Source organism: Tachysurus fulvidraco, chromosome 26 (assembly GCF_022655615.1).
Source record: "Tachysurus fulvidraco isolate hzauxx_2018 chromosome 26, HZAU_PFXX_2.0, whole genome shotgun sequence".
In the NCBI taxonomy this organism is placed as follows: Eukaryota; Metazoa; Chordata; class Actinopteri; order Siluriformes; family Bagridae; genus Tachysurus; species Tachysurus fulvidraco.
In genome coordinates, this window is record NC_062543.1 from 6,260,762 (window position 1) to 6,288,366 (window position 27,605).

Below are 27,605 nucleotides of genomic sequence, written 5' to 3' on the forward strand. Positions count from 1 at the left end.
GCTAAAATGTTTCTGGTGTTTAGACACAATGAACTCACCCTGATTATTGCGTACACTTTGGCAGTAGAGACAAATTTCTGTGGGCAACTCATGCCCGGCACTGTGATGCCCTCTGCACAGAGGTGTGTCCAAAAGAGTGCCTGTCCCCATTAGCTGTGGCTCAGAGTGAGCCTGTTGCACCTGCTTTTGCCACCCCCTTCGTGCCCCCCTGCAGCAGGGCCACTCTGCCAGCCCACTCGAGTCCAGGATTACAGGTACAGGCAGAAGTGTAGATGCTGCACCCAGGGGAGAGGGGCAGCAGTAACCTGCAGGACTTTGCCCATAGTGGATGTGGATGCTGCAATCGTCCTGTAGATCCACTCTCTGATGGAAGTGCACAGCTGGCATAGGTGGGGCAGAAGCTTCCAGACTGCAGCTGGTGTTTTTTTGGCAGTGCTGGTGCCCTGGGTGGCAGCAGGCTGGTGCAGAGATTAGCACTGAGGTGCCAGGTAAGGAGGAAGTAGGGGATGGAGGAGCTGCTGCTTCCCGATCCTCCACTCCACCAGGAGGTCCACACCTGTCTATTGTATCTGTTTTGGGGCAATGGCAGGCAATATGTGCCCCCTGACATAGAGTTGAGTCCTTACTCATGGGTGAATTGCCTGCTGCTACTCCTGAAGTTCCTTGCTCCTCATCAGAACCTCTTCCTGGTCCTTGACTGGGCTCGCCCTCATCGTAATAGTGGTGTCTGTGTCTATGGTAATGCACATGGCTGAATACAGCCTGTTGCTGCTGTGGTTCTTCGAATCCAAGCCCACCACTAGTCTGATTAACTCCTGAATCTAGAGATCGGGGCCTGGTACTACCTGTCGGACCTTCAGAACCGGCACTGTGGTATACAAATGGGTCGTACTCACTGCTGAGTGAACTACGAAAGGTGGAGCAGCTGCCGTAAACACCTTGCAGACTTACATCAGTGCAGTTAAGCACTGAGTCACTGGATGAGCCGTGGCATGGGCCCGAGCTTGAGTCACTGCCCGGTCCATCAGGGAAGTAGCCACTGCGTTCTGTGCCATAACTGGCTCCTGAGCAGCTGCCCTCATCCTGGCGCCCTTGAGAAGCTCCGTGGCGCTGGTTTTGATGGTGGTTTTGATGTCGCGTCCGGTTGGCATGGCAGTGGTGGCATGGACGACGCTGTGATGTGTAGTGGTGCCCAACATTACGGCAGCTGTGTCGAGGTCGGGCACGGTGCCCATCCGGCGCAAGATGATAGCTGCAGCTGGTGCTCAATAAGCGAGTGTGGTAGGGTGGCGAGCCACCGTAGGCGCCCAGCTGAGGATAGGGCCCTGACAGTGTGCGGGGGTAATTGGGTCGGAGGGAGAAGGGAATGGGGTGCTGGGAGAAAGAGTGAGGACCTGTGTATTGCTGTGGGTGGGTGTGAAGGAATGCCTGGCTGAGCTCTGGCAGCGGATGTCCCAGGACTCGCTGAGGCGGACGACTACTTGGCTCTACACCTGCTAGAAAGAAATGCAGAAGTATAGCAAAGATTCAAGAACCGTTCCCTCTTTACTCTTCTAGAAAATACAAGATATGCCACTACACTGTGTTGTCCTATTTCAGCTAGGTGACAAATTATAGAAAAAAAAAAACAACAAAAAATGTTGTATTAAGCTGTTGGGCCACCACAGGACCACCATCTTAATTACACCATGGCACACAATCTACAAATCTACTGAACTGGGGCGATGAACAGCATGGTTCCAAAAATTGTTTTGATAATGTTGACATATTGTGCTCTCCCTCTTAAACCTCCTTCAATTTTGCTCAACTGTGATTGAAATTAGATTTTAACATAACATAGTCAGATGTGTCAACAATACTGGTATACTGCTCATCAATCATTCATTCGTTCATTCATTCATTTTCTACCGCTTATCCGAACTTCTCGGGTCACGGGGAGCCTGTGCCTATCTCAGGCGGCATCGGGCATCGAGGCAGGATACACCCTGGACGGAGTGCCAACCCATCACAGGGCGCACACACACACAGTCTCATTCACTCACACACTCACACACTACGGACAATTTTCCAGAGATGCCAATCAACATACCATGCATGTCTTTGGACCGGGGGAGGAAACCGGAGTACCCGGAGGAAACCCCCGAGGCACGGGGAGAACATGCAAACTCCGCACACACAAGGCGGAGGCGGGAATCAAACCCCCAACCCTGGAGGTGTGAGGCAAATGTGCGCACCACTAAGCCACTGTGCCCCCCTCTCATTAATCATATTTAGATTATTTCCATTTGTCAGGTGGTAACAGGAGCTGAATAAGGCTTCTAATTTCTTTATGAGTTTATCTGGTGCTGTTTACCCATTATGTTGTGCATGCAGAGAGGACAGGTCCGGTGCTGAAGCAACCATGGGTCCACACACTCCTTATGGAACTCATGCGCACATGAGATGACCCTCAGGTCCTGCAAAAGGAGGAGAAAAGAAACATGAAAAAACTTTTCAGAAATGGCTATCCAATTATTTTGCAAAAAACAAAACCTGTTTGCTTTATGCTAACTAAGTTCTCATGGATTGCATTCTATAATATCACATCCTGCTACTACTAGGATAGGCTAGGTTCCATTTCCTGCTTTCTTTCTTTATTTCTCTCCTCACCTGTCCATCCAGGAATTCCTCGAGGCAGATGGCACACATAGGGCCCGAGTTGGAGCTGCTGTTTGATCCTCGGCCACCACGTGGATGATGGGATCCTCCTGAGCAGCCCTGAGAGCTGTAGGTACGTGTTTCCAGCCTGCTAATGGCCCGCATGGTCTGCTGGTGCACAGAGTCCTGGAAACCGGGAGGGAAAGCAACAAGGATTTGATCTGTGGTGTCATATCACCGTACGTTATTACAAAAGGGAACATGTAAATAAAAAAATAAAAGAGATGTCACTGTGATTCAGGTCATCACATGGATAACAGAAAAAAGCAATGGAATTGTGGAATAGATCTTGCTATCAATATGAACAAATGCACTAACATGGTTAAATCTCTTCTTGAGTTTGGTGACCCCCAGGATTGGGACGTATAATTACATACCTAATTTACTTCATATTTACAAAGAGAAGTTTCTATAATTCTGACTATAATTATAATCATTCTTGTCAATGGTTTTTAGATGTACTTGTTCATGTTAGCTCCATAAAGGCGGAGTGCACGATGTTTGAAAAATGCTTCAGAAAAACTGAGTAACAAAACAAACGTGTAGCCAATGAGCAGAAAGGGGCGTGTCTTGTCAATATGCGGCGGAGAGAGTGTTCAGTGCGCATGTCTGACATTAGCCTCTGCCGTTACCTCTGCCTCGGGTTCTAGGTGTTGAACGTCGTCTTCCGCGTGAAACGGAGCTAAATCTTTCACGGTACAACACACAGTAGTTCAAAAACACGTTTGTATTACCATAGTATTACTCATTGTGTTCATGTATTGAAAAAATATCCCCTCGGCCAGCTGCCCCAGCAGGTTCCTCCTGGGTTACGTATGTATGTGTGGGGCGGAGCTATCAAAACAGGGGTGACACAAATTTGGTGATGACACAAAATTAAGGGGCGTGTTTGTTTATGTGATTTCAAACATGTCAACATTGGCTTTCAAACATCGTGCACCCCGCCTTTAGATACTTACCCCTCAAATTCTTAGTTATATGCTTAAGTTGATTTTAGCCTTACTCTGAAGTGTAAATCAAAAGAAAATCTGATTTACAAATCAAAGTCTAATAAAAATACCAAAGTTGTTATAGTGCATGTACACTTGCAAATTTTGTAGCTGCCTGCTGCCACATCACCACGTTCTGCTTGACAATGGTGGGTGTTTTTATGACATTTACATGGACATTTGGTTACGACAAATTTCAGTACGCTGTCAGCAATTGGCTAAACACAGTGGGGCAGATGGAGCTGTTTGCATATAGCTGCACTGTACTGTGTAACCAGACTTCACTGCATCATGCACTGGTCTATATGGCAAACCTCTCTGGTGAAGAGAATACAACGAGAACCTCAATTTGTCCACAGAAGCGGATGCTATGAAAACGCAATAGGTTTTTATCTTGGAATGTATTCACTTAGTGAGACTACATTAACCATATATAAAGCGAGACCACAGTAATAAGCAACATGTGAAAAAACTGCGACCAAAATAGCAGCCAACACAGCAACATTGCATTTAACTTGGAACTTTGGATTCTACTTGATATCATGCTGGAATTTACTTGCATTTTGGATCTGACTTGGTTATGACTTTGGTAACACCAGAATTTTACCAGGACTTCGGATTCGACCTGACTTATAATATATGATATAAAAAGGCTGAAAGGCTTACCCAAGTTCTGTTGGACCTGCAGCGAGAGCGAAAGGCAAAGATCATAACGATTGCGAGCACAACCAAGACAACTGTCGAGAGGATTCCCACTTCATAAGGAGTCTAGAGTGGAGGAGAAAGCAACGTGTGAAACAGGAAACATTCTTTGAGTCAATTCTCAGGCAATAGGTTTTTATCTTGGAATGTGGGCTGGGGAAGTCGTGGCCTAATGGTTAGAGAGTTTGACTCCTAACCCTAAGGTTGTGGGTTTGAGTCTCGGGCCGGCAATACCACAACTGAGGTGCCCTTGAGCAAGGCACCAAACCCCCAACTGCTCCCCGGGCGCCGCAGCATAAAAGGTGTGTGTTCACGGTGTGTGTGTGTTCACTGCTGTGTGTGTGTGCACTTTGGATGCTTTAAATGCAAAGAACAAATTCTGTATGTCACTTCACTTCTGTGTGTGTGTGTTCTCACCCATTTTGGTGTCTCCATCATGATGTTAATCTCGACGTTGGCCTCCTCGTTCCTATTGACCAGTCCCATCAGCTCCTCAGCGTCTGCTGCCTTCACCATCACCACTGGCTTCTTCAAGATGCCAGAATTCAACTGTGTGCAAAAGAGTGTAAGTCATTCATTCTGTCTATTCAATCTATTCTACTCCCATTTTATCACACACATATGCACACAATTACCTCAATAGCAGCTTTAAGATCATCAGTGATGTCAAAAATGACAGCCTGAGCTCCCCTGTTTAGAGCTAGCCGAGCCTGAAAGAAAAAAGAAAGGAGAGAAAAAATATCAGTTAATACTGTTGTCCTTTTTCTGCTCCCTGTTTGGGGTTTGTCCGATCCGCAATTTTGAATTTTTGGCACAGGTTTTACACTCGATGCCCTCACTGATGAAAGCCTCCTATTTGATCTAGGCTTAGGAGTTAACCACTTAGTGCTGGGTTTGATCTCTGCCAAGGAACTGAACCCTGGCAGCTGCGGTGAGTTTAAATATCACTCTTGCCACTAGATGGCAGTGTAATCACACAACATTGCAGCACTGTCACAGTCTGGTCATTAAGCAATCTCATACCCTTCTGCTACAAGTGACCTTGTGTGTGATATATTGTCTTTATGTATATGTGTGTGTGTGTGTGTGTGTGTGTGTGTGTGTGTGTGTGTGTGTGTGTGTGTGTGTGTGTGTGTGTGTTTATGCGTACTGGTGTATTAGTGTGTTGAAGCATTCAACCTTGTTATACCGGATACCTTCACTGACCACTCAAAAAATAAAGAGCTACACCCTCAAACAAAACATAGAAAGTGTGAAAATTTGCACGTGTGCCAAAGACTGGAGAAAAAACCCTGCCAATACAAACACACACCTGCTTTCCGATCAATAGAAATGTAAAAAACAAAAAACAAAAAAATGCAAACATGATGTAGGTGAAATGCTCACTCAGCGTATACATCATTAATCACTGGTTAATGAACACGCTGCCTTGAACTAACGCTTGAGTGTGACTACAAGTACACAGTCACTCACTTCTCTCCACAGTAGACAACTGTCACACCCCATATCCCACTCGCCCCATCCTGTCTGCCTCTGAAATAGTCTTAAAAAAGCACGCTCAGGTACACGACACCCTGGAGTTCGGTTGTTTCTCACAATGCTTTTGTACCTTCAGTTACAGGAAGATGGTGAAAGGTGTTCACACACCCAGGAGAAAATGAAGAAGACAAAGACAAAGAAACTGAACTGATACCAAAAACAAAAACCCTATTGTCAGTGCAGTTGAGTTGTTTAAAAAAAAAAAAAGAAGTCCTTGTAAGACCTCACTCATAGCTAGTAATAGGGTTAAAACAGTTCAGAAGCTGAAGTACATGAAAACACATGGTGGAGTTTGTCTTTAGCTTCATGCTACGTCATTTTACATTACTTTTTATTCTACAATTTCTATCCCTCTTTTTTCCAGTTTAAAAGCAAGAAAGTGCTTTTAAGGGAAAACCCTGTCTCTGACACTTCTACTCAAGAAAGATTTGGCAACCACAGAAGTCTGAACTACATGCAGATGATTTACATGACCCGAGGAGATCACAGGACCTGAACTATTAACACCACCTCTGGACTTAATCACTGATATTCCAGATTAAATCTTTAGATAATTATAGAGAAAACAATAAAAAAAATTATATCACTTCAAATATGTGTTTGTTTCCTTATGAATGTGTAAAAAATATATTTTGCCTTTATAACTGTCTCTAAGGTCTACCAATTTGGATGAGACGTGGCAATTTATTAATTAGTTTTATTAGCAATATTTAGCAAGGCCTTTTTACCAGTCCATTGGCGTTCCACACCATCAGCGGAATGAAATATGGCATAAAATGTTCTCATTTTCAGTTTATACAAATAAATAATTTTTATATAAAATGAGTCTTAACACTGTTTGCTTTCAGTGTGAGATGTTTTTCGCTGTGTTGGAAAAAAGCTTACACAGAATTTTAGTGGTTGAAAATAGCACCTTAAGGGCAGAAATGGGTTTGATACTTTAAATTTTACTTTTACTTGGGGATTTTTCTATGAAATAATTGCCCCTGTTAGGCTAGGAGAAAAATATATATACTTATAAAAAAATCTACAAATTCGTAAAAGTGCCTACTTTTATATGAACCTCATATCAAGCAACACTGTGGAGTGTGACATGACAAAGATATTCAATGCTGAACCGCAACACAACAGGCGCTAATATTGTTCAATTTATTGCTGCGCAACGTCCACAATCTACAAATCTCTCTCTCTCTCTCTCTCTCTCTCTCTCTCTCTCTCTCTCTCTCTCTCTGTGTCTCCTCTGTTTTTATCTGGTTCTCTTTGTCTGTTTGTCTCTTCTCTTTCCTGCTCTCTCTCTCTCTCTCTCTCTCTCTCTCTCTCTCTCTCTCTCTCTCTCTCTCTCTCTCTCTCTCTCTTAACATTTAACACTTTTCACCGTAAGCACTGAAACCCATAAATGTTAAATAAATATTTTCCAACAAAAATCCCTTCACCACATCAACATTTTTTGTTAAATAAACAAAAATGAATTACATTATATTGAGTGTAATTCATAATCACAGTAAGCCGTCCTCTGAAATGGTCTGAGTATAAAACGTTGTTTCAGATGAAACCACTCACATTTGGTCACTTACTTTTGTGGTTGAACCATTTCACTATTTTCAGCCTTCACTTTGGCTCAGTTTGTTTTATTCCAAAAGAAACTTGAATTCTGAGCAACGAGGGGGTCGGCTGATGGGCACGACGTCAGCATTTACACACACACACACACACACACACACACACACACACACACACACACACACACACACACACACACACACACACACACACACACACACACAGAACAGGAAGAACTTTCATGATTCCAACCACAGTTTTATGTTCTACTGATGGAGCAGCAAAAACCATTTAATGATCAAACCCAATGATTCACCTCATTACATGGTGCTATTAATCATGCACATTTCAGAGCTAGAAATGACTCCAAGTAAAATAAACATTATCCTTACATGGCATTACATTTAAACGTCGTCAGACACTTCTACCTAAAGCGATCTCCAGGAGAGGCAGAATCCAGTCCAGAATCCAGCTGATCTTCTGCTGGATAAAGGACTTGCTCAAGGAATTGGCGAATAAAACTTAACCTGTTGCATAACTCCTGACAGTAGTTTCTTATATTTATATTCAGTTATTTTTTATGGAAAATGACTTTTTATTTTATACTTTAAAATAAAAAAAAAAACTGGAGGGTCACAGACAGGCTTATGTAGAAGAAAACAAAGCCTGGACAATTGTTATGGAATTATTATTATTATTGAAGGTTGGAAAAGCGTAGCTGTTCCCTGAGTTACACACACACACACACACACACACACACACACACACACACACACACACACACACACACACACACACACACACACATATATGGACAAATCTTCCATAATTGTTCAAATAAACACCTCTTTACAGTCTTACAGGAACTCTCCCATGTGATAAATAAAACCATATTTTTTAATATCTGTTTATTAGCCTTAGATTATGTGGAGTTTCCACCATACAAACACCTTCTGAAAAATCTAATTCAGGAATTCAGCAACATTATATGTTACATTTTAGTATAACAGTAGCTTAGTTCAGGTCTGTACACTGTCTGTGTGTGTGTGTGTGTGTGTGTGTGTGTGTGTGTGTGTGTGTGTGTGTGTGTGTGTGTGTGTGTGTGTGTGTGTGTGTGTGTGAGAGAGAGAGATTGTTTTACAGTCACTGGAATGTTCTGTGGCTTGTCTGTAGTTATTTCTGGGCAATCTAAAGCAAACTGCCCTGTGTAAATGGTCTAAATCCCTCACACACGCTTGCTTTCTCCTACCCAAACTGGAAGAATAATGTGTGAAGTGGTGTGTGATTTTCCTGAGCTCTGCTCTCTCAGAGTGTGCATAGCTTGACTCTGAAGCCCGACGACGCCTCGGCTAAGACAGCAGAAGAGAGAGATGGGTGGAGGGTGTGTTATAGAGGGTAATAACAGGGCTGTTGGGTGACTAGGCCCCTCTTCAAAAGCAGGAAAGGGATCAACAGCCCTGTTATTTCCCTTAATAGTCCAAGTGTGCTGTTTTATACACACACACACACACACACACACACACACACACACACACACACACACACACACACACACACACACACACACACATTATTAGACTCTACTGGAGATCATACTGTCCAATAACAAAGAAATTTCAGCCAGCTTGGATGCATTGGAGGCTATATTGTGTTTCACCAAAAACTGGATAATTGCGGATTGCAAAAAGACCAGGCAACCTTTTTTATCTTCAATTGCCCCGTTTCACTAAGCCTCTGCTTTGGATTGTAACCCAATGTGCTCTTCAACTGTTGTAGCCCATTTACCTCAACGAATGGTTCAATCAGTTGAACCTGGCAGTTATCCTCTGACCTCTCTCATATCATCAAGCTCTTCCCACTTGGAGAACTAACACTCACTGGATAGTTTTTTTTTTTGCTTTTATTTTCCACCATTTTTTTCACCCCACATTTTTTCTTCTTGCATGAAAAAATCAAAGAAACTCAGCAGTTACTGAAATACTCAAACTAGACCAAACCTTTCTGGCATCAACAACCATGCCAAGGTCAGAGTAACATTTTCCTCCATTCTAATGTTTCATGTGAACATTCAAATAGGCTTCTGGCCAGATGACGAAGATATATACATGATCTAATACATGGTGCTGCTGCCACATGATTGGCTGATTAGAATTATCGCATAAATAAGCTGGTATTCCTATTAAAGTGGACAGTGTCTGTGTGTGTGTGTGTATACACAAAGGTAGACATACACACATGCACACATAGGCAGGATAAACCAGTGTGTTCACCTGCTTATATGTTTGTGTGTGTTCAAGCAAGAGAGAGAGAGAGTTCGAATGACAGATATACAGATTAACCCTTTAATGTCTATAATTATCCCTTTCACTACTGTACATGCCTTTCTTTTCCATTCTCTCTCTCTCTCTCTCTCTCTCTCTCTCTCTCTCTCTCTCTCTCTCTCTCTCTTTCTCTACTCACACCTGTTCGTGCTCTCTCGGCCTCTACACTGACACAGATTTGAAATGCAAAGTACAAGGCGACAGAAAAAGGCCGCAGTCATCTGATAGGCTATCGGCACTTTAGCAAACATCAAAGAGTTGCCGTTGGTGACGAGGTAGATAAAACCAGGGAGTGCTGAGACCTTCCTCCCTCCCTTCCTCACACACACACACACACACACACACACACACACACACACACACACACACACACACACACACACACACTCACAATACACTGCTAGTACTGTTCTCTAGATGACTTCTTAAACTGCAGAGAAGCTCACACACCTACATCTACACACATCATAGAAATATACTAACAATTACCACAAAACTGCAGTTAAAAACGCACACACGGATTCTAGAAATTGACAGTTTGTACCTCTTTGTGAAGTAGATGGGACAAGATATCAGAAAATAGTCCATTTTTGTGCCAGCTTGGGACAATGATACCGTTGTGAAAATAAAAGTATATAAGGATGAACCTTTGATGTGGCTTATATGCTAAAATCCTGCGTATTCTGTATAAAGAATCTCATTAGTCTTACATCCGGGAGTGACTTAGGTTTGCTTTTTGTCAGAGTTCAGAATAGCAGATGACTGCAACAATAACAGCGTGTCTAGGCATCATTAAGAAGATTATTTTTAAATTTCACAGAATGGTCGCAGGAACAAGATAAAGGGATTGACTTGGCCTTCGATTTTCCCAGCACTCAAACTGATTGAGCATCCTTTGGATGTGCTCAATATCCATGGAGTCCCCACATCACACCTTACCTAAAGTCTTGGCGCCAGATACCACAGCACACCTTCTGAGGTCTTGTGTAGTCCATGCCTCTATAGGACAGAGCTAATATCAGCAGGTGATTTTGAATATTTCTGGCTGATGTTAAGTAGTTTCCAAAACTTTTTTCCACAGTTTGTTTCTCTGCAAACTCAGTGCTCTTCATTGTCAGTTTCCTAAGTAGTAATTCTAGGGCTGTGGATATGCTAATTTGAGGACACGATAGCAGCCAAACCGTTGCTTCTTCTTTCTATGTAACTTCTCTCTAAAATCTCATTCTCACTCATTTACAGAAAAGAAAATATATTCATCTCAGTGTCTCCCATTTTCTTTAAGAGCTCTCATTAAGCTCTTGTCAACTCCTTCATGTACACGGCCTCAGAAGTACAGAGGCTACTCAGCCCGTTCTTCAGCCACTTAAGAAAACTGACCACAGCAAAGCCACATACCACATCCTGGCTTTCCAATTTCCACAGGCCACTTTCAGGACTTTCTGTACTAATTAGATTTCAGTCCTGAAAATACTGCATCCCAGAGAATAACAAAACCCACACAAGGCTCTCAGTCACCACACAAACCACCGATTATCTTTAAGAAATAACATGCTTTAACATTCATCGTTGTGTAATACGTTAGTCGTTGACCTACTTCCTGCCTGTGTTTGTGAATGTGATTCCGTATTGTCGAACCTAAATGCGGCATTTGAATGGAAACTGTAGATTTCGGAAGTAAAAGTCACCTGTAAGGTAACATCCTTCGGAATAATGAGACATGATATCCCATGAGGTACTGCTCAAGGCAATTTTATGTTCTTCCTTTGTTGTCAGCCCATGTCTATGTCAAGGCCATGTAATTGTCCAACATAATGCCACTTCTACACTGATGATACCCAATTATACGTATCAGTTAAAATGCGTATAAAAGCTTGGATGAATATCACTTTTCAAAAAAAAAAAAAAAAAAGTTGACTCGTAACAAAGTTTTTAAATAAAGGTTTTGACAAATCTCGAGTAAACTTATTCCCACTTAATAATTGATGTGATGTACAGTATGCTTATCGAAGGTAAAACAAGGCTTGAATGATTAAAAAAGTCTTACTCTCATATTTAAAGCACCGAATTGTTTACCGGTTTATCTCTGTTGTATCTTGATGATCTCCTGAAGCATTGGAAACCATCCCAAGCAGGTTTACTACAATCATTTTCCTGAAGATTGCTTATAAACTGTCGTGTGAGTATTTGTTCCGGAAAACATAAGAAGCACAAGTAAGACATTATCAGAAGAGAGTTTCTCAAAGTTTGTTCAATACCAACCATATAAACGGACCGGTGTGTCTTTACCTCAAGAAAAATATTTCATCTGACCTCTCTGATTCACCGACAAATCTCATAACCCTAACTGGGCTCTCTCAATGATCCACACAGTGCTCATCAGGCAGAAAATAATCTTGTATTTTTTTTTTATAGTTATAATTAAATTAAAGGGGGATTTGGTAGCCTAAGGTGTTGGATTGCTGATTGGAAGGTTGCAAGCTTGAATCTAAGGTCCAACAAGTTACCAATGCTGGGCTACTGAGCAAGACACTTAACCCTTTAATTGCTCAGTTGTATAAAATAATATAAAAACATTAGTCGCTCTGGATGAGATCATTTGCCAAATGCCGTAAATGTTATAGTTTTAGATTTCTAACAGTTCTTAAATGCTTCTTTTGTACCATTATGTTGTCACGACTTTTAAATGGTTCACCAGTGGGACAAACCAAAAGAAAACCTTAAGAACGTTTAATCAATCCAGATTTAAACATACTATCTTCCTGTCTAATCCTAATCCTAACTAATAATATTAAATAAATATTAAAGATTTCACATTCTGGCCTTCTGCTTTAACAGAAACAGAACAGTTTATAGTTCCATCTAAATCATGGGTAACATGTATCAAAAGCTACATGTAATAGATGCTTTTACTCTAGTCTTTATTCAAGGACAACATTTACTCTCTACTGATCACCCTGCCTTTCTGCCTTGAACTAAGATTACTTATTTCATGTGAGCCTAGAATACAGCAATAACTCGCACACGCTGTGGTGCTACTTCAACACCACCACAAAGTGGTAGACTAAAGAAGTTTAAAGAAGGATTGTGGGAGAAGTCTAAACTTGAAATGCAGAAACAAGTCCTGGGAAGAGAAAAAAGGAAAAGGGAAAATGTCTTCATAGGGTTTGACTTGATCTCCAGTAAAAGCAGTGGGAAAAGGGGGGTTATGCTGCCTTTACTGGAGATTAAGTCGAACCCTACAGAGAAATTTTCTCCCTTCGTTGTCAAGAAATGTAACTCAAACTCTAACCCTAACAATTACGACAAAAATGTCAAAACCCGTCTCAGATCAGTTTTAAAGGGCTCTAATAATAATTTAACAAACCATCATGACAGAGCTGCTCCACTAGAGGTCAAAAAAGAGTCATTTTTCCATGCTAAATTAAATGAGATGTCAAGCAGAATATCACGACTGGCCTGTTAGGAAATATGTAAGCTGATTTATAGACTGTGCATTTATCCCGTTTCTCATCATTCATCAAGTTGCCAGATACGAGTGTGTTATTATTGTAGAAATAGATTTGGAATATTGACATTGGTCATGCATGTATAATTAGGAAACCATTCTGACAGGGGCTTGAAAAAAACATTGCCTGAAGGATTATGTCTCTCACACACTGGCGATGTTCACAGCGTCTCTTAGTGACACACATTCACCAATTCTCCATCCATCATCTGTGCCCACATGCCGCCGTTCCTCATCTTACTCGTTCTTTCTCTCGGTCTCCCTATGACAGCTTGCTTTCTGCATGGTTCAGATGGAAAAGTTTTGTGTGTGTGTGTGTGTGTGTGTGTGTGTGTACGTGCGAGTGTGTGAAATGGTGTAATAAGCAGAGCAGGAATGAAGAACAGGGATGGAAAGCTTTGATGTGGCTTGAGCCCATTAAACACCGCTAACCAAATAATTTCTCAGCAGTCTGAATGAGGCTCTGTGCTCATAGTCCTGTTTTTGTGTGTGTGTGTGAGTGTGAGTAAGAGAGAGAGAGAGAGAGAGAGAGAGAGAGAGAGAGAGAGAGAGAGAGAGAGAGAGAGAGAGAGTATACACCTTTTAGAGGAATCTAAACAAGCCAGTCCTTGGATAACGCTTCTTGCTTTGAACCATGTTTTTACAATTTTAAACAAACTTTTATTAGTCGCAAATACACTAACAAGTAGTAAACAGCTGCAGTTTAGACCACGTTTGTGTCAGCGCACATATACAGTCGGTCGACTTTCTGGAAAAAGGAAATCTGTCCTTTAGCCTCCTTTACCATCTCTCAAACATATAAAATGTTGTTTAATCCTTACATGAGTACCACAGAGAATGTTCCACAAGAACCAATTAAATCATTGGGCATGTTACTCGCTCAAGAGGCTGCTAAAACGTATCGCAATTTCAGGTTAGCATATCACAAATTTCCCAAAAGCAACAAAATGAAATGAAACTGACACAATTTCTACTTTATTGCAAGTATAGTCATGTTTAAAATTGCGTCCAAAATGTATTTTTTTCAGTTTCTCACTGGAGCAAGACGGATAGCTAACGAATATAGCAGGTTTGCGTCATGTAAACAAAACAAACAGCCAGTCTGTATGTCATGCTGAACAACTCGAACAAGCTGTTTGAGTTTCTTAAAGATTTAGACATTTAGTTTGGACATAAAAATGAATAACTCGAGTCAATCATCGTACCAGCTACATGTGGTCTTTGAGGACAACATCCTTCTTATCAATGCATCATCAGACTGTATATGACTGTAGAAAGCACATTATTCATAATAACACCCTCTGGTGTTTATAACAGTTTCTAATCACATCCTCTCAGGGTTCGTCCTTTACCATCTAAGGGAGTTTTTCCTTGCCACAGTCTCCTCAGTCACCTCAGTCTTGTTCATTGCGAAAAATAAAACCACATTTAAATTAAAAGTTCAAAATATAACTTAATCTTGAACTTTTGTATTTTATTAATCTTTGTATAATATTTAACTTTCTTTATTATATTTCTTATGTTCTGTAAAGCTGCTTTGAGACAATGTCCATTAATAAAAGGAGTGTGTGGTAGCCTAGTGGTTAAGGTGTTCTACCAATCGGAAGTTTGTGAGTTCAATCCAAGCTGCCACTATTGGGCCCCTGAGCAAGGCCCTTAACCCTCAAAAGCTCAGTTTCATAAAAAAAAAAAAAATAATAATAATAATAATTTAAGCCACTCTGGATAAGCGCTTCTGCTAAATGCTGGAAATGTAAAAGCACTATAAGTTTGAACTGAATTTTTACAAAACATGCTAAAACAGGAAGCAAAAACGAGAACTGTGGCATACAGACATAAAGGTTATGTGCAATACTGTGGTGCACACACACACACACACACACACACACACACACACACACACACACACACACACACACACACACACACACACACACACACACAACAACAACAACAAGTGATTGATTAGGACGTGTGACAAGCTGAAGCTTATGGACAATGCGGTTTAACACCCTTTGGGTGTTACCATGAAAGATGAAAGTATGGATAGATGTAGAGTTCTATATATCTCCTGTTTTAAAAGGAAAACCTTTTGTGGAGTGGTAAAACATTTAAGGGTTGCCTTAAATGAACGTTCTGTGCTCGTTTTTTTTTTTTTTTAAAAAAATTAAACAAGTTAAGCAACGTTACCACTCAGAATAAAATATTTTTTTAGTAAATGTTTTCAAATGTATTATTAAATGACCCATCATGCTCTTTAGGTCCATGAAACAAGTCCATAAATAACACAGTAAATATCATTTAACATCTAATATTATCTCAACAATGACATGTTCTACTGTAGATATTTCCTGAAATTCTGTTCAATACACACATCTATGTTTAGTAGCTGTTAATACAACAACCATCATCGTTGATACTAATACAAGTGCATTCAGATAATCTCCTGTCAGAGTGGCTATTCTTATAAATATTCTGTATTGGTATGAATCCAGTACACTCCTGAGACAGTGGATAACCTGATCAGATGTAAATCTAGCACAGAGCTATCCGTTGGCTTGCGATCTTAAGACTCTGAAATGTAAAAAAGCATTGAGCACATGTAATGTATGACTCTCATTCCAGCCTTGTGCATTGTTTTCTTTCATCTATTTTTGACGAAATGATTTCATATTGCGTAAATGTCATTCTGTCTACACCTTCTACCCGACTGATATGCCTGTAGCGAAGGTGCGTATTATTACACAAATTATTTTCTTTTATTGTTTTCCATAGGTGTAAAAAACATGGCATGCGGATAACACTTTACCTCACTACTGTACCTGTTTCAACAAATCTTTTTTTTTTCTTCTGTTCGCTGTATTCAAACCTTTTTAAACTCATCTGACTCAGTGATCACATTCTGATGATTTAAGGAACATTTCATAGAAATGCACGACTTTCTTTTCAACAAAATTATTGAGTTATTATTGAACCCCATCATTCTCCCACAATGAACCCTGGTTAATCCACCCTGCTCCCAATCCCTATATCTCCACCACTCACTCCAATAGCTTAAGCAAGCCCCAGCCTGAGCAGCACAGGTATTTCACGGCCAACTAAAAAGGCAGGTTGATCTTCAAACGCACCCGGCTGCACGATCAAAGAGATAATAAGGGTGATAGTAAAAGTTCTTGCTGAATGCTCCAGGGCTCAATATAAAGAGCTGAGCTAATAGATATTTTTACATCCTGTGTGTGTGTGTGTGTGCATGTGTGTACACGTGTATGTCTGAAGAAATACAGAGTTTCTAAATTCAGGGAATACAAAGGAGAGAGCATTTTATTTCCATTTGCATGCCGAAAGGAACAGTAATTTATCGCACGCTCATATCAATATATTAGTATCAAGTGCGACTAGACGATCATAAAACTAAACTAAACATGGAACACGAAATGAAATGTATTCTCCTCTTTTTCTCTCTTAAACCCATTTCATTTATCGCAATGGGAACAATGAGGCTTTGCTCTGTTAAAGTCGTAAATAACAGCTACTAATTTGCGTGTGTGGTCGTAAAAAATCGCAAGCGTAGTTAGTGGTTGTGTTGCGGTCAACTCACAAAGAGTAACTGTATGAATTATGTGAGATGCAGTGAGCGAAAAAATGTTTCGGTTGACGCTAGTTAAGTAACTAATTACAGTATGAACGGACCTGTTACCTTCTAGCTAGCATTATTTAGACTGGTTAGACTAACAGACTAATCCGTATCATACACACATTTGATTAGCAGGAAAAAAAAGATTTTAAAGTGGCTGAGTCTCCTGCCAGTTCCAAATTCTCACATTACTCGACGAATGCAGTGATTCAAGCTGTGAATCTAAAGCTAGCTAATGTTAGCTAGCTAAACAACCATAATTGTATAAGCAGTTAAGGGACCTTTTAATAATAAAGATATGTAATTTATGCAATTGACCGATTTCTCTACAAACGTTTTAATTGAAAATGCCAACTGACCATCATTAAATCATTTTCCTACATTCTGCTTTCTTCTGTGTTAAAACCTCAACATTCTGGCTCTTGCTCACACAACCACAGGCTTCTGCCCAGTATAAGGCTTTACCCAATATAAGGCTTTTGTCCAGGGCTGCAGCTAGAGGTCACTTCATACAGCCAAACCACCACAGTCCCGCAGACAGTAAATGAAAGAAGGGGAAAAAACATGTTAATGAGAGCCATAAGGGAACAAATACAGAGAGAGAGAGAGAGAGAGAGAGAGAGAGAGAGAGAGAGAGAGAGAGAGAGAGAGAGAGAGAGAGAGAGAGAGAGAGAGAGCCTGAGTCAATGAGTAAGTGTGAGTGGTTGGTTGAGGCTCTGAGGTATTTTAATAGCAGTAATTTAGCAGTTATTCAGTGGCAACATGTCACTCTGTCCCCACAGTGAAGCTATATTTAGGGCTACATTCCACTCAGCTAGTCTTTTACAAACAAGAATCTCTCTCTCTCTCTCTCTCTCTCTCTCTCTCACACACACACACACACACACACACACACACACACACACACACACACACACACACACACACACACACACACACACACTCTTTTGTGACACTCTTTCCAGTGACATGCAAGAAATGTGGCATCTGGAATATGGATGGGTTTAGATGCACACACTTTGCATTCTGGGATCTGAGAAGTGCCCCGGCTTGGAATGCTGAAAGAACAGTAGCATGCACAAACATACACACACACACACACACACACACACACACACACACAAACAAACACACACACAAACAAACGCACAAACACACACACACACACACACACACACACACACACACACACACACACACACACACACACACACACACACACACACACACACACACACACACACCAATTCCAAGGCCGCCAGCATTGAGCTATTGCTTGCTACAGGTATGTAGTTTAGGTAGGTCATGTTTAGCTAGCAGTGGCAGACTGTTGATTTAACAGGAGTCTCTGTATCTGATTTTAGCTCAGAGTTTCTTTAATAAAGAGAAAGCAGATAACTACACAGGTAGCTACATATTTGGGAATTGTGTGTACATAAATGTATTCAGTAGCATATTTTTGTTGAAATTTGCTTCTTAGATTTTTAACTGTTAGCTAAAGTTAGGCCTACAGCTTATGCTAATGCTGCCATCATAGGTTTGTACATAGGTGTATTATTATTGTTGATCTCTATCATTGCTGTTAGTATGTTTGTTTTATTTCCTGGTAGTTTTTCTTCTTTTTGTCTTTAATGAGGTTTTGTTCTATTCGTTTATCCAGTATCCATTGTTTCACTTGTTTCTGCGCTAGTTTCTTTTTTAAATGTCAAGCCATTGTAACCGTACTAATGTACTAACTAATTAACTAATGTTACTGAGCAGTTTCTCATATATTAAATGACTAAAGTCTTTTCAATTCATTTCAACACGGTAGAAATTTAAAGTGCTGTACAGCACCAATGCTGTTTGTAATATGTGACCCTGCGAGAATAAATGTGACGTTAAGGTAAATTTCTTTAGATCCTGAAAATGAAATAAAAATGTTTTCCACTTTACGTATTTTATTCCAATTACAAAATGCACTTTAAGCACGAGAACAACTTCTTCTCTCGCACATCAGAACCCCACAAGTGTTCACACTGGTGTTGTTATGACACAACGACATTTTCTACGTATACATCGTTAGGAGGCGGAGCATCCTTTAGAAATACCAAGTGGGCGTGTCCAGTGAGAACAAAAGTTTAGCTTAATGCAAATGAGAAGCAAAAACCATGTAGTATGAGATGGTGGTATTCTTTTTTTTTCCTCCACTGTGAAACATTAGATACATTTTTACATTTTCCTGAACTGGTGAGACTGTGAGATTGTCAATGTTTGTTTCGCCCAAAATGTCTTTTCATGAACATTCATTATGAAACTCTAAAGAATGCTGCACTGAACATACACAATTTATTTGGAGAAAAAAATGATACCTCCTGAATTTTTGCTTGCGTGCTAAAAAAATGATTGAAATTTTGATATTTTTGCATATATTCATAACACTTGTGTGATCATACTGCACTTGCCAGGTGTTGCTAATGAAATCAGCCAATCGAATCGGCTAATCAAAATCGGCTAATCGAAAAAGCCTAACAGTGACCGGCGTAGTACAAGGCAAACAAGGCAAAGAAAAAATCCTCCTCTGGTGTAAACGTATGGTTTCGATCTGCTGGACAAGTGACAGCAGCAGCAGTTGCTACACTTACATAAAGAAGTCAAGCTGGAAGTGACATCAGTCACTAGGTGCTTGGTGTGAAGGCAGGCTCTTGTTTCTTTTTATTTAGAGTTAAAAGACAACTTTCTCTCTCCTGTACACGAGAGATACATGCAGGCTTTGAGTGAAAGTCATTCACTAATTACAAGTAACTTGCTCTCTCCCTCTTGTACACACACACACACACACACACACACACACACACACACACACACACACACACACACACACACACACAAACACACATACACACAAACGGCTATTTCAGTCTGTGTGACACTGCAGACATAGTTGAGCTGTGTGGAAACACACCCAGCCACGACCAGAGTTCCAGATTTGTCACAGTGTGCTGGTCTAGGATCAGCTTTCCTCACTCACATGTGATTTAACACGCGCAGAAGAGACTGATGTCAGGTCAGCTGCAAAGATCAACTTCAATAAAGAGAAGAGCAGTGGTGTTGACAGGACAAATGATATGTTTCACATTAGAGAGAGAGAGAGAGAGAGAGAGAGAGAGAGAGAGAGAGAGAGAGAGAGAGAGAGAGAGAGAGAGAGAGAGAGAGAGAGAGAGAGAGAGGAATAGAAAGAGAGTGAAAGAGAGAAACAAACCAGATGGTTCCAGCAAAACACACAGCTCTCACTTACAGTAAACACACTAATGTCAGTATACAGTGCTGTCACATCTCTTGAAAAATATATCTGGGTTTCATTTCTTTAAAATATTTTGTATCTGACTAGTAATGCGTGTAATGCTTTAAAACAGACATGTATGTTTTACATTCATGTTATTTTAGTTTAATTCAGTTTCTGGACTCTTTAGTCCTATTGTTCGGGGTCAAACTGATCCAGGACATTCCTGGGGTTTTAAAAGCACTACAGAAAAAAAAATCTAATTCCTTTACACATATTGACTTTATCTCAATCCCAAACAATAAAATTACTTGATCATATTTAACAATGAAACTGCCAGTTATAATTTTTGTAACAAAACTGACTCTAATATCCTCTTGTGGAATAAATTTACAGTTTATTTTGTTATTTTGAACTTATTAACAATAGAATCACAATAAAACTAAAGATTATTGCAGCCACTGGTTATGAACTACAGCTCTTAGAGATGCAAGTGTGGATGATTTACATTTATTAAATAGAAATAAAACGGGCCAAGAAAAAAAGGGGCTCCACTGATTACCATGTTTCCTCACACCTTGTGGCACTTAGAGAGACACGTTTTTAACACAGAGGAACCCTATAAAAAAGAAAATCCGCCTTTTATTTGTTTCTGTTTTTTTCTTCTTTTCCTGACTGTGTGCATCTGTCACACCGGGAGGAGGAAGACAGACCCATAAGCATGATAGCTAAACAGGACAAAAGGACGAGGGTACACTGACGATGATTCCGCCCTGCCATCAGCAACGCGGCACGGTTATATAGACAGGACAATGAACACATAGGGAACAGGTGTGCAGAGACGGGGAGGAGTAAACAAGGGTGGGGCAGACACGTGACACGGAATATAAACAAAAGCACATGGCCAAAAGTCCTGGCTGGGTCCTGACAACATTGTGCTGCTTGATGAATTTCTAGCGTTTATTTATGACCTGCTTTTACAGTCTTTTTTTTTTACCTCTGGCTTTTTTCCAGGCTTTGTGAAGTTATAAGTGGTAGAGTTCAGATATAATAATTAAAATCAAACTCCACCGGCTATATTGTCTGGGTGTGTGAACACTGGGTCTGCATGTTATCTTTGGATCCCTGACTTCTCTTGAATGCCACGACTGACCAAAGTCATTCTACTTAGTCAGGATCTCTGACAGCTGGAAGACAAAGGTGATAAAGGAAGGCTGCCGTTTTGTGTGTGTGTGTGTGTGTGTGTGTGTGTGTGTGTGTGTGTGTGTGTGTGTGTGTGTGTGTGTGTGTGTGCGCGTGTGCGTGTGTGTGTGTGTGTGTGTGCGTGCGTGCGTGCGTGCATGGGGTGTGGAGGGGCAGATGAGCTGTGATTGGGAATGATGAGCAAATGAGAGCACTGTGGATGAAAAGGTCACGTTCAAGGGCACTGAATGTGTTTATATATCTATAGTATATATATATATATATATATATATATATATATATATATATAGATAGATAGATAGATAGATAGATAGATAGATAGATAGATAGATAGATAGATAGATAGATAGATAAATATGTTCTCAAAGCTCACACAAACACACACTGCTAACAATAAAAACATCTTCTCCATTCTTTACGCAGCAACATTTCTGCACATTTGCCTTCATTCCTACACTAATTCCATCAATCACCCTTCGTTCATTCAATCTCTCCATGCCTCGCTCAAAGCCGAACATCTCAATAAACACATGCACACACAGGAAATATTTGCGTTTCTGATTTTCTCTCGTAAGCCGAAAACCAGAGGACGCAGACCACACCTGAATGGCATGCCGCATACCAGCCTCTTCGTTTTGTAAGCTAGTGAGGCCACAAAGCCAGGAATGTGGAGTCCCCACGGATAAAAGAACTTTGAAGCATGCGCTGTATTGTCCTTCAATCTGCAATGTTTAAAGCAGCCTTTATTCCTCCGAGAGCAGACAAAGGAGCAGCTCGGAACACACAACGTGCCGCTAATGCTAAGTACACACTACACAACTTTTAAAATCCCTCAAATCGCTGTACCGCTCACATTACACCACTCTCTTTCTACATTGTGTCGTCGTAAGGGTGGGCCGAACACGGCACAATCGAGCTCTGACAAGCTTTAACCGATAACAGCATAAAAATGATTTCCTTTACAATGCAACTCAAACTGGATGAGTTAATTAGTCAGCTGTACAATCTACTATTACAAAGAAATCTATCACTAAATCTAACATCCTAAATACAGGTTACTGTTTAAGGAAACCTGAAATTTTTTGTATGTAGAACCCAGGAACAAATTACTGTAGTTTTGTTTTTCTGAAAAGATTTGGGAATGGAACGTCAAAAATTGACTAAAAATTGAATAAGTAAGAAAATAAAAACAGTGAGAATAAAAACAGAAATCGAATTTCTTGTACAAGCAAACGGACAAAATTATCTATAAATTTTTAAAACGTTTAAAATTTTTTGTGCAAACAGAAGACAAATTTACTCCGAACTCATTAGACATGGAACTGAGAAAAACGAAACGGAAGGAAATAAAACGAGACGAAACGAAATGAAACAAAACAAATAAAACTTAGTAGTCAAATGTGTCTAATATTTCTATAAGATTACAATAAACAATCTGATTAAAAGACCCATTTGTAGACATTTTACCTGTAATCTTTAGATCATCTTTCTACTTTTAAACATTCCAAAATACGGTTAAACTTGAAATGTGTTAAAGATTCGAAAATCTGGATAAAAGATAATCACATAAGAAAATATTATTACACAATTTCCTATAAAAACATTTTTTTTCCCTTCAAATATAAGTTCAGAAATTCTTCCAAACTGTTTGTGCAACTCATGTCAAAGCTCAGACCTTTTCAGAGAGACTCGTCTGACTTCACGTGTTAATAACAGAACCGTACAGTCGAAACTTAATAAATAATTTAATTCATTTTTCTCGCTGGCCTAAAAGCATACCGCTGAACAATTTTAAAGCTGTGAGGCGAAGCAAGAATAAAGCAAGATGCAAGATGTTTTATGTTTTTGGACCAAGTGCATTTCTTTCGTGGGAAAATCATTCCCTTAATAATGAAAACTGTAAATTTGATTGAAAAAAAAAAAGTCCATTGCTTGTTTAAGCATGCAGCAATTTTTTTTTATTTGCTGTAAGCCATGTCATAATAACATCATAGAGCATGCTATAACTCTAAGCAATTATTTTGATAGTTTAAAAGAAATTGCATAATGGACTACGCCAAACTTAAACACACTGGCAGCTGTATGACCAGTCAGTGAACCCGGAAATGAAGACACCCGCGGGTCGTGTTACACCCTCCTGCAATGCGCATTCTTTTCTACTAGTGAAGGCTGGCTGAGAGTGTGGGCATGTTAGTTACACAAGGAGCAGAAGGAGAACCACTGCTGAGAGCATTAGGTCGTGCTTCGATGTCTACAAAGGTTAGAAATAAAAAATATCAGTAGAAGTTCAGGAGATAAGTTCAATGTTTTTTCTGAAACTGCTCAGGAGTGTGATCATCATGACCCTGAAAACACATACTGGTATTCCTGACTCATTTTTCCTTTATTAATAAACGAGAAGTGAATCTTATTGTATCATTCAATATGTGGAATGAGAAATACATACTGCACAGAAATGTGGATTATTTAAGGTGATGCATACTGTATGAATATATATGAATAAACATGAGCTCTCAGTAGTGAGACAGTAGATTTAAGTTGTGTGGGGCAAACATGAGCTGTGATGTCAGCACAAGGACTACAGTATGTTGTCAGATATTCCAGTCTTTACAGGGACATTCGGTCCCCACTAACAAAATGTGAACCTCCTCCTCTGATACACACACTCTCACACACACACACACACACACACACACACACACACACACACACACACACACACACACACACACACACACACACACACAGTACATTCCCACACACACACACACACACACATACACACACACACACACATAGATTCACAAACATATATACACATAAACACATATACACACACGCATACATACACACAAATACTCACACATATACTCGGACACACATATACTCCACACATACAAACACATACACACACAGACACTCGGACACACACACAGAAACACATACTCCACACACACACAGACACACACACATATTCGGACACACATACTCCACACATACTCGACACACAGACACATATGCACACACACTCGGACACACACACACAAACACATACTCCACACTTACCTGAACACACACACACACACACACACACACACACACACTCGGACACACACACACTCGGACACACACACACTCGGACACACACACACTCGGACACACACACACTCGGACACACACACATGCACACTTTCCTTCTGTGGACCTTGAAATAACATTATTATTAATGTTGATTTTTAAATAAAAACTGTTTGTTTAAAAAAATCCATGTGAGGGCATATTATTTATTTGTTTGTTTGTTTATTTGTTTATTACAAAACTGCTGTTTTTATTTTTGAAATCTTTTACATTTATTTTCATCCTCTCATTTTTCGTTAGATCTGAGTCGTAAGACTGTAGATTTGTGTTATGTGATTATAACTGAAACCCCTCCCACATCTGGGCTGCATTTCACCCCCATAGCATGTCATCTTACATGAAATGAAATATAACAGGAAGTGTAATGAATATGAATGAGATGGATTACAAACCTGATGGTCTGTTTTTTCCCAAAATATCTGTTCTAACGACCAGATGTAATTAGATTAAGGCTCACGTTTGTCCAAACTGCCAATGGCACAAAAGGACAAATGAAAGATCTATTTTGCGGTTTCTTGGGTTGAACGAAAGCACTGGCTCAAGACAAAAGCAGCCAAGACTGAACGTCTAGCATGTGGACATCAGCAAACTGCGGACATGAAATACTTCAAGAATTAGGGAGCTTCGGAGCAGCTGTTAATCTGTCAGTAAACAGGTTGTTTTTTTTTTTCTCTGCATGAGTAATAGTTAGAGCATATAACCAGATGCTAATATAACCCAGCAAACCCAACCTGAGCTTGGCTAATTCTTCACACTAATATTAATAACCAAAATCTCACCAATCTCCTCATTATTTAATGTAATGATACAGTAACTTTCTAATGTGATGTCTCCATTTACAATAATTCATTACTAGTTTGAGATCTGTTCATTGTAAACAAACTCGACACCAAAGACTCGTTCTTCTTTTTGCTAATATTAACTCCCGACCTTTAAATATAGTTCAGCCAGGAAGGAAGCTATTAAAGAAAAAGTATTTCAGATATTTGGCCTCGCTGTGACCTTGACACTGTTTAGATCATCTTCCAAATCTAAAGAGTTCATCTGCATAATAATACAGTAATAATTCCATATAATGGCTCAAACGTGTAGACCAGGGGTGTCAAACACGTTTTGGTCTGGGGGCCGCATACGGCTTAATCTGATCTCAAGGGGGCCAGACCAGTGAACTCATAGCAAAATTACATACAGTACAGACCAAAAGTTTGGACACACCACCTTTTCAACAGGACAATGACCCCAAACACACCTTCAGGGCTATTTGACCATGAAGGAGAGAGATGGGGTGCTGCACCAGATGACATGGCCTCCACAGTCACCGGACCTGGACCCAATCGAGATGGTTTGGGGTGAGCTGGACCGCAGAGTGAAGGCAAAAGGGCCAACAAGTGCTAAGCATCTCTGGGAACTCCTTCAAGACTGTTGGAAGACCATTTCAGGTGACGACCTCTTGAAGCTCATCAAGAGAATGCCAAGAGTGTGCAAAGCAGTAATCAAAGCAAAAGGTGGCTACTTTGAAGAACCTAGAATATGACATATTTTCAGTCGTTTCACACTTTTTTGTTATGTACGTATATAATTCCACACGTGTTAATTCATTGTTTTGATGCCTTCAGTGTGAATCTACAATTTTCATAGTCATGAAAATAAAGAAAACTCTTTGAATGAGAAGGTGTGTCCAAACGTTTTGTACTGTAGAACTAACAATATGTCCACTTTCTTCTTTTTATTAGTGCAAAGAAGAAGGAAATTATATAAATCTTTAGATTAAATGAATTGTCCTTTTACAAAAATATATTATAAACAACCTAAATAGTACTGTATGTGCAATTTCAACAACACTTTTAGCCAGTTTAACATTTATTTAAGTGCATTATGCATAAAAACTGAACACAGTTATTGTACAATGGCACAAAACATTTAGTCACAGGTTTGTGGAACTTAAAAAACTCTGTCCTGCATGTTAACATAAAACAAACATCAAAATATAGAAACTGTTCCAGTTTCCAATTCCGGGAAGCAATTCTGAATACATGGATTGACTCCACACACTTAAATTCTTAAGTGGCAGCTGTTTTAAACAGAAAATCTTTGTAAAAATAGTTAAGGTATACGTATGGATGTATGTTTTTTAAAGTAAACAAATTTATTTTAGCAATTTGCCCCTGAAACTTGGCATTATGTCCTGAGTAGCAGCCAATTTTAGAATCTCAATTAAAGGTGGGGTCTCTGATATTTGAGAAATGCCTCAAAAATATGAGTCGGGCCACCAAACAAAACAAAAATCAAAACAAATGTGTAGCCAATGAGCAGAAAGGGGCGGGTCTTGTCGATATGGGCGGAGAGAGTGTTCAGTGCGCATGTGTGACATTAGCAGAAAGCGGTTTTAACATTTACATGGAGGATAAAAACAAAGAAAGAAAGTGAAGAAAGGCTTAGGATAAGGCCAGAAGTAGGACGTGTTAATATAGGATCAGCTTTCCAGCGCTGGAGAGAACTGAAGGAGCAGGAAGTTGGTGCATATTCACAGATTGGAGTTTCCCAAGTCAATAACTCCTGAGCTAAATGCTGTTACTACACAAAACACAGTTGTAGCTGCCTCTCTACATTACTACGAATGAAAAGATATGTTATTTGAATAGTAACAGCGTTTAGCTCAGGAGTTATTGAGTAAAATGTCACTCAGACCCTGAAGCTCAGTACTGCCATCTGCTGGTAGTTCTGCCAAAAATGTAAATGATTTTTTTTTCATATTGCAGATTTATCCCCGGGCCGGACTGAACTCCCTGGCGAGTCTGGCTTTCCATCACCTACTCTAATAACTACACACACACACACAGAGGCACAGACACACACACACACACACACACACACACACACACACACACACACACACACACACACACACACAAATGCACACACACACACAAACACATATACACAAATAAACAAACACACATAAAATACTCACAAACACAAATATACACAAATACTCACACTTACACACACATTATCCTGAGGACATTCTTTCTTTCTTTCTTTCTTATGTAAAAAA

At 40.0% G+C, this 27,605-nt stretch overlaps 1 protein-coding gene across 2 annotated transcripts in view; it reads right to left on the reverse strand.

Moving 5' to 3' along the window:
• LOC113637235 (E3 ubiquitin-protein ligase RNF43) overlaps positions 1 to 27,605 on the reverse strand; it is a 93,570-nt gene that overhangs the window by 3,185 nt on the left and 62,780 nt on the right. Inside the window, exons 3-8 of one of the 2 annotated variants that reach the window (XM_027137781.2) lie at positions 5,024 to 5,098; positions 4,806 to 4,937; positions 4,353 to 4,454; positions 2,650 to 2,823; positions 2,354 to 2,456; positions 39 to 1,493 (exon numbers count right to left, since the gene is read on the reverse strand). In XM_027137781.2, coding sequence (XP_026993582.1) covers positions 39 to 1,493; positions 2,354 to 2,456; positions 2,650 to 2,823; positions 4,353 to 4,454; positions 4,806 to 4,937; positions 5,024 to 5,098 — 2,041 coding nt within the window. Of the gene's footprint in view, positions 1 to 38; positions 1,497 to 2,353; positions 2,457 to 2,649; positions 2,824 to 4,352; positions 4,455 to 4,805; positions 4,938 to 5,023; positions 5,099 to 27,605 lie in introns of both variants that reach the window. The other variant, XM_047809282.1, reaches the window with a different exon arrangement.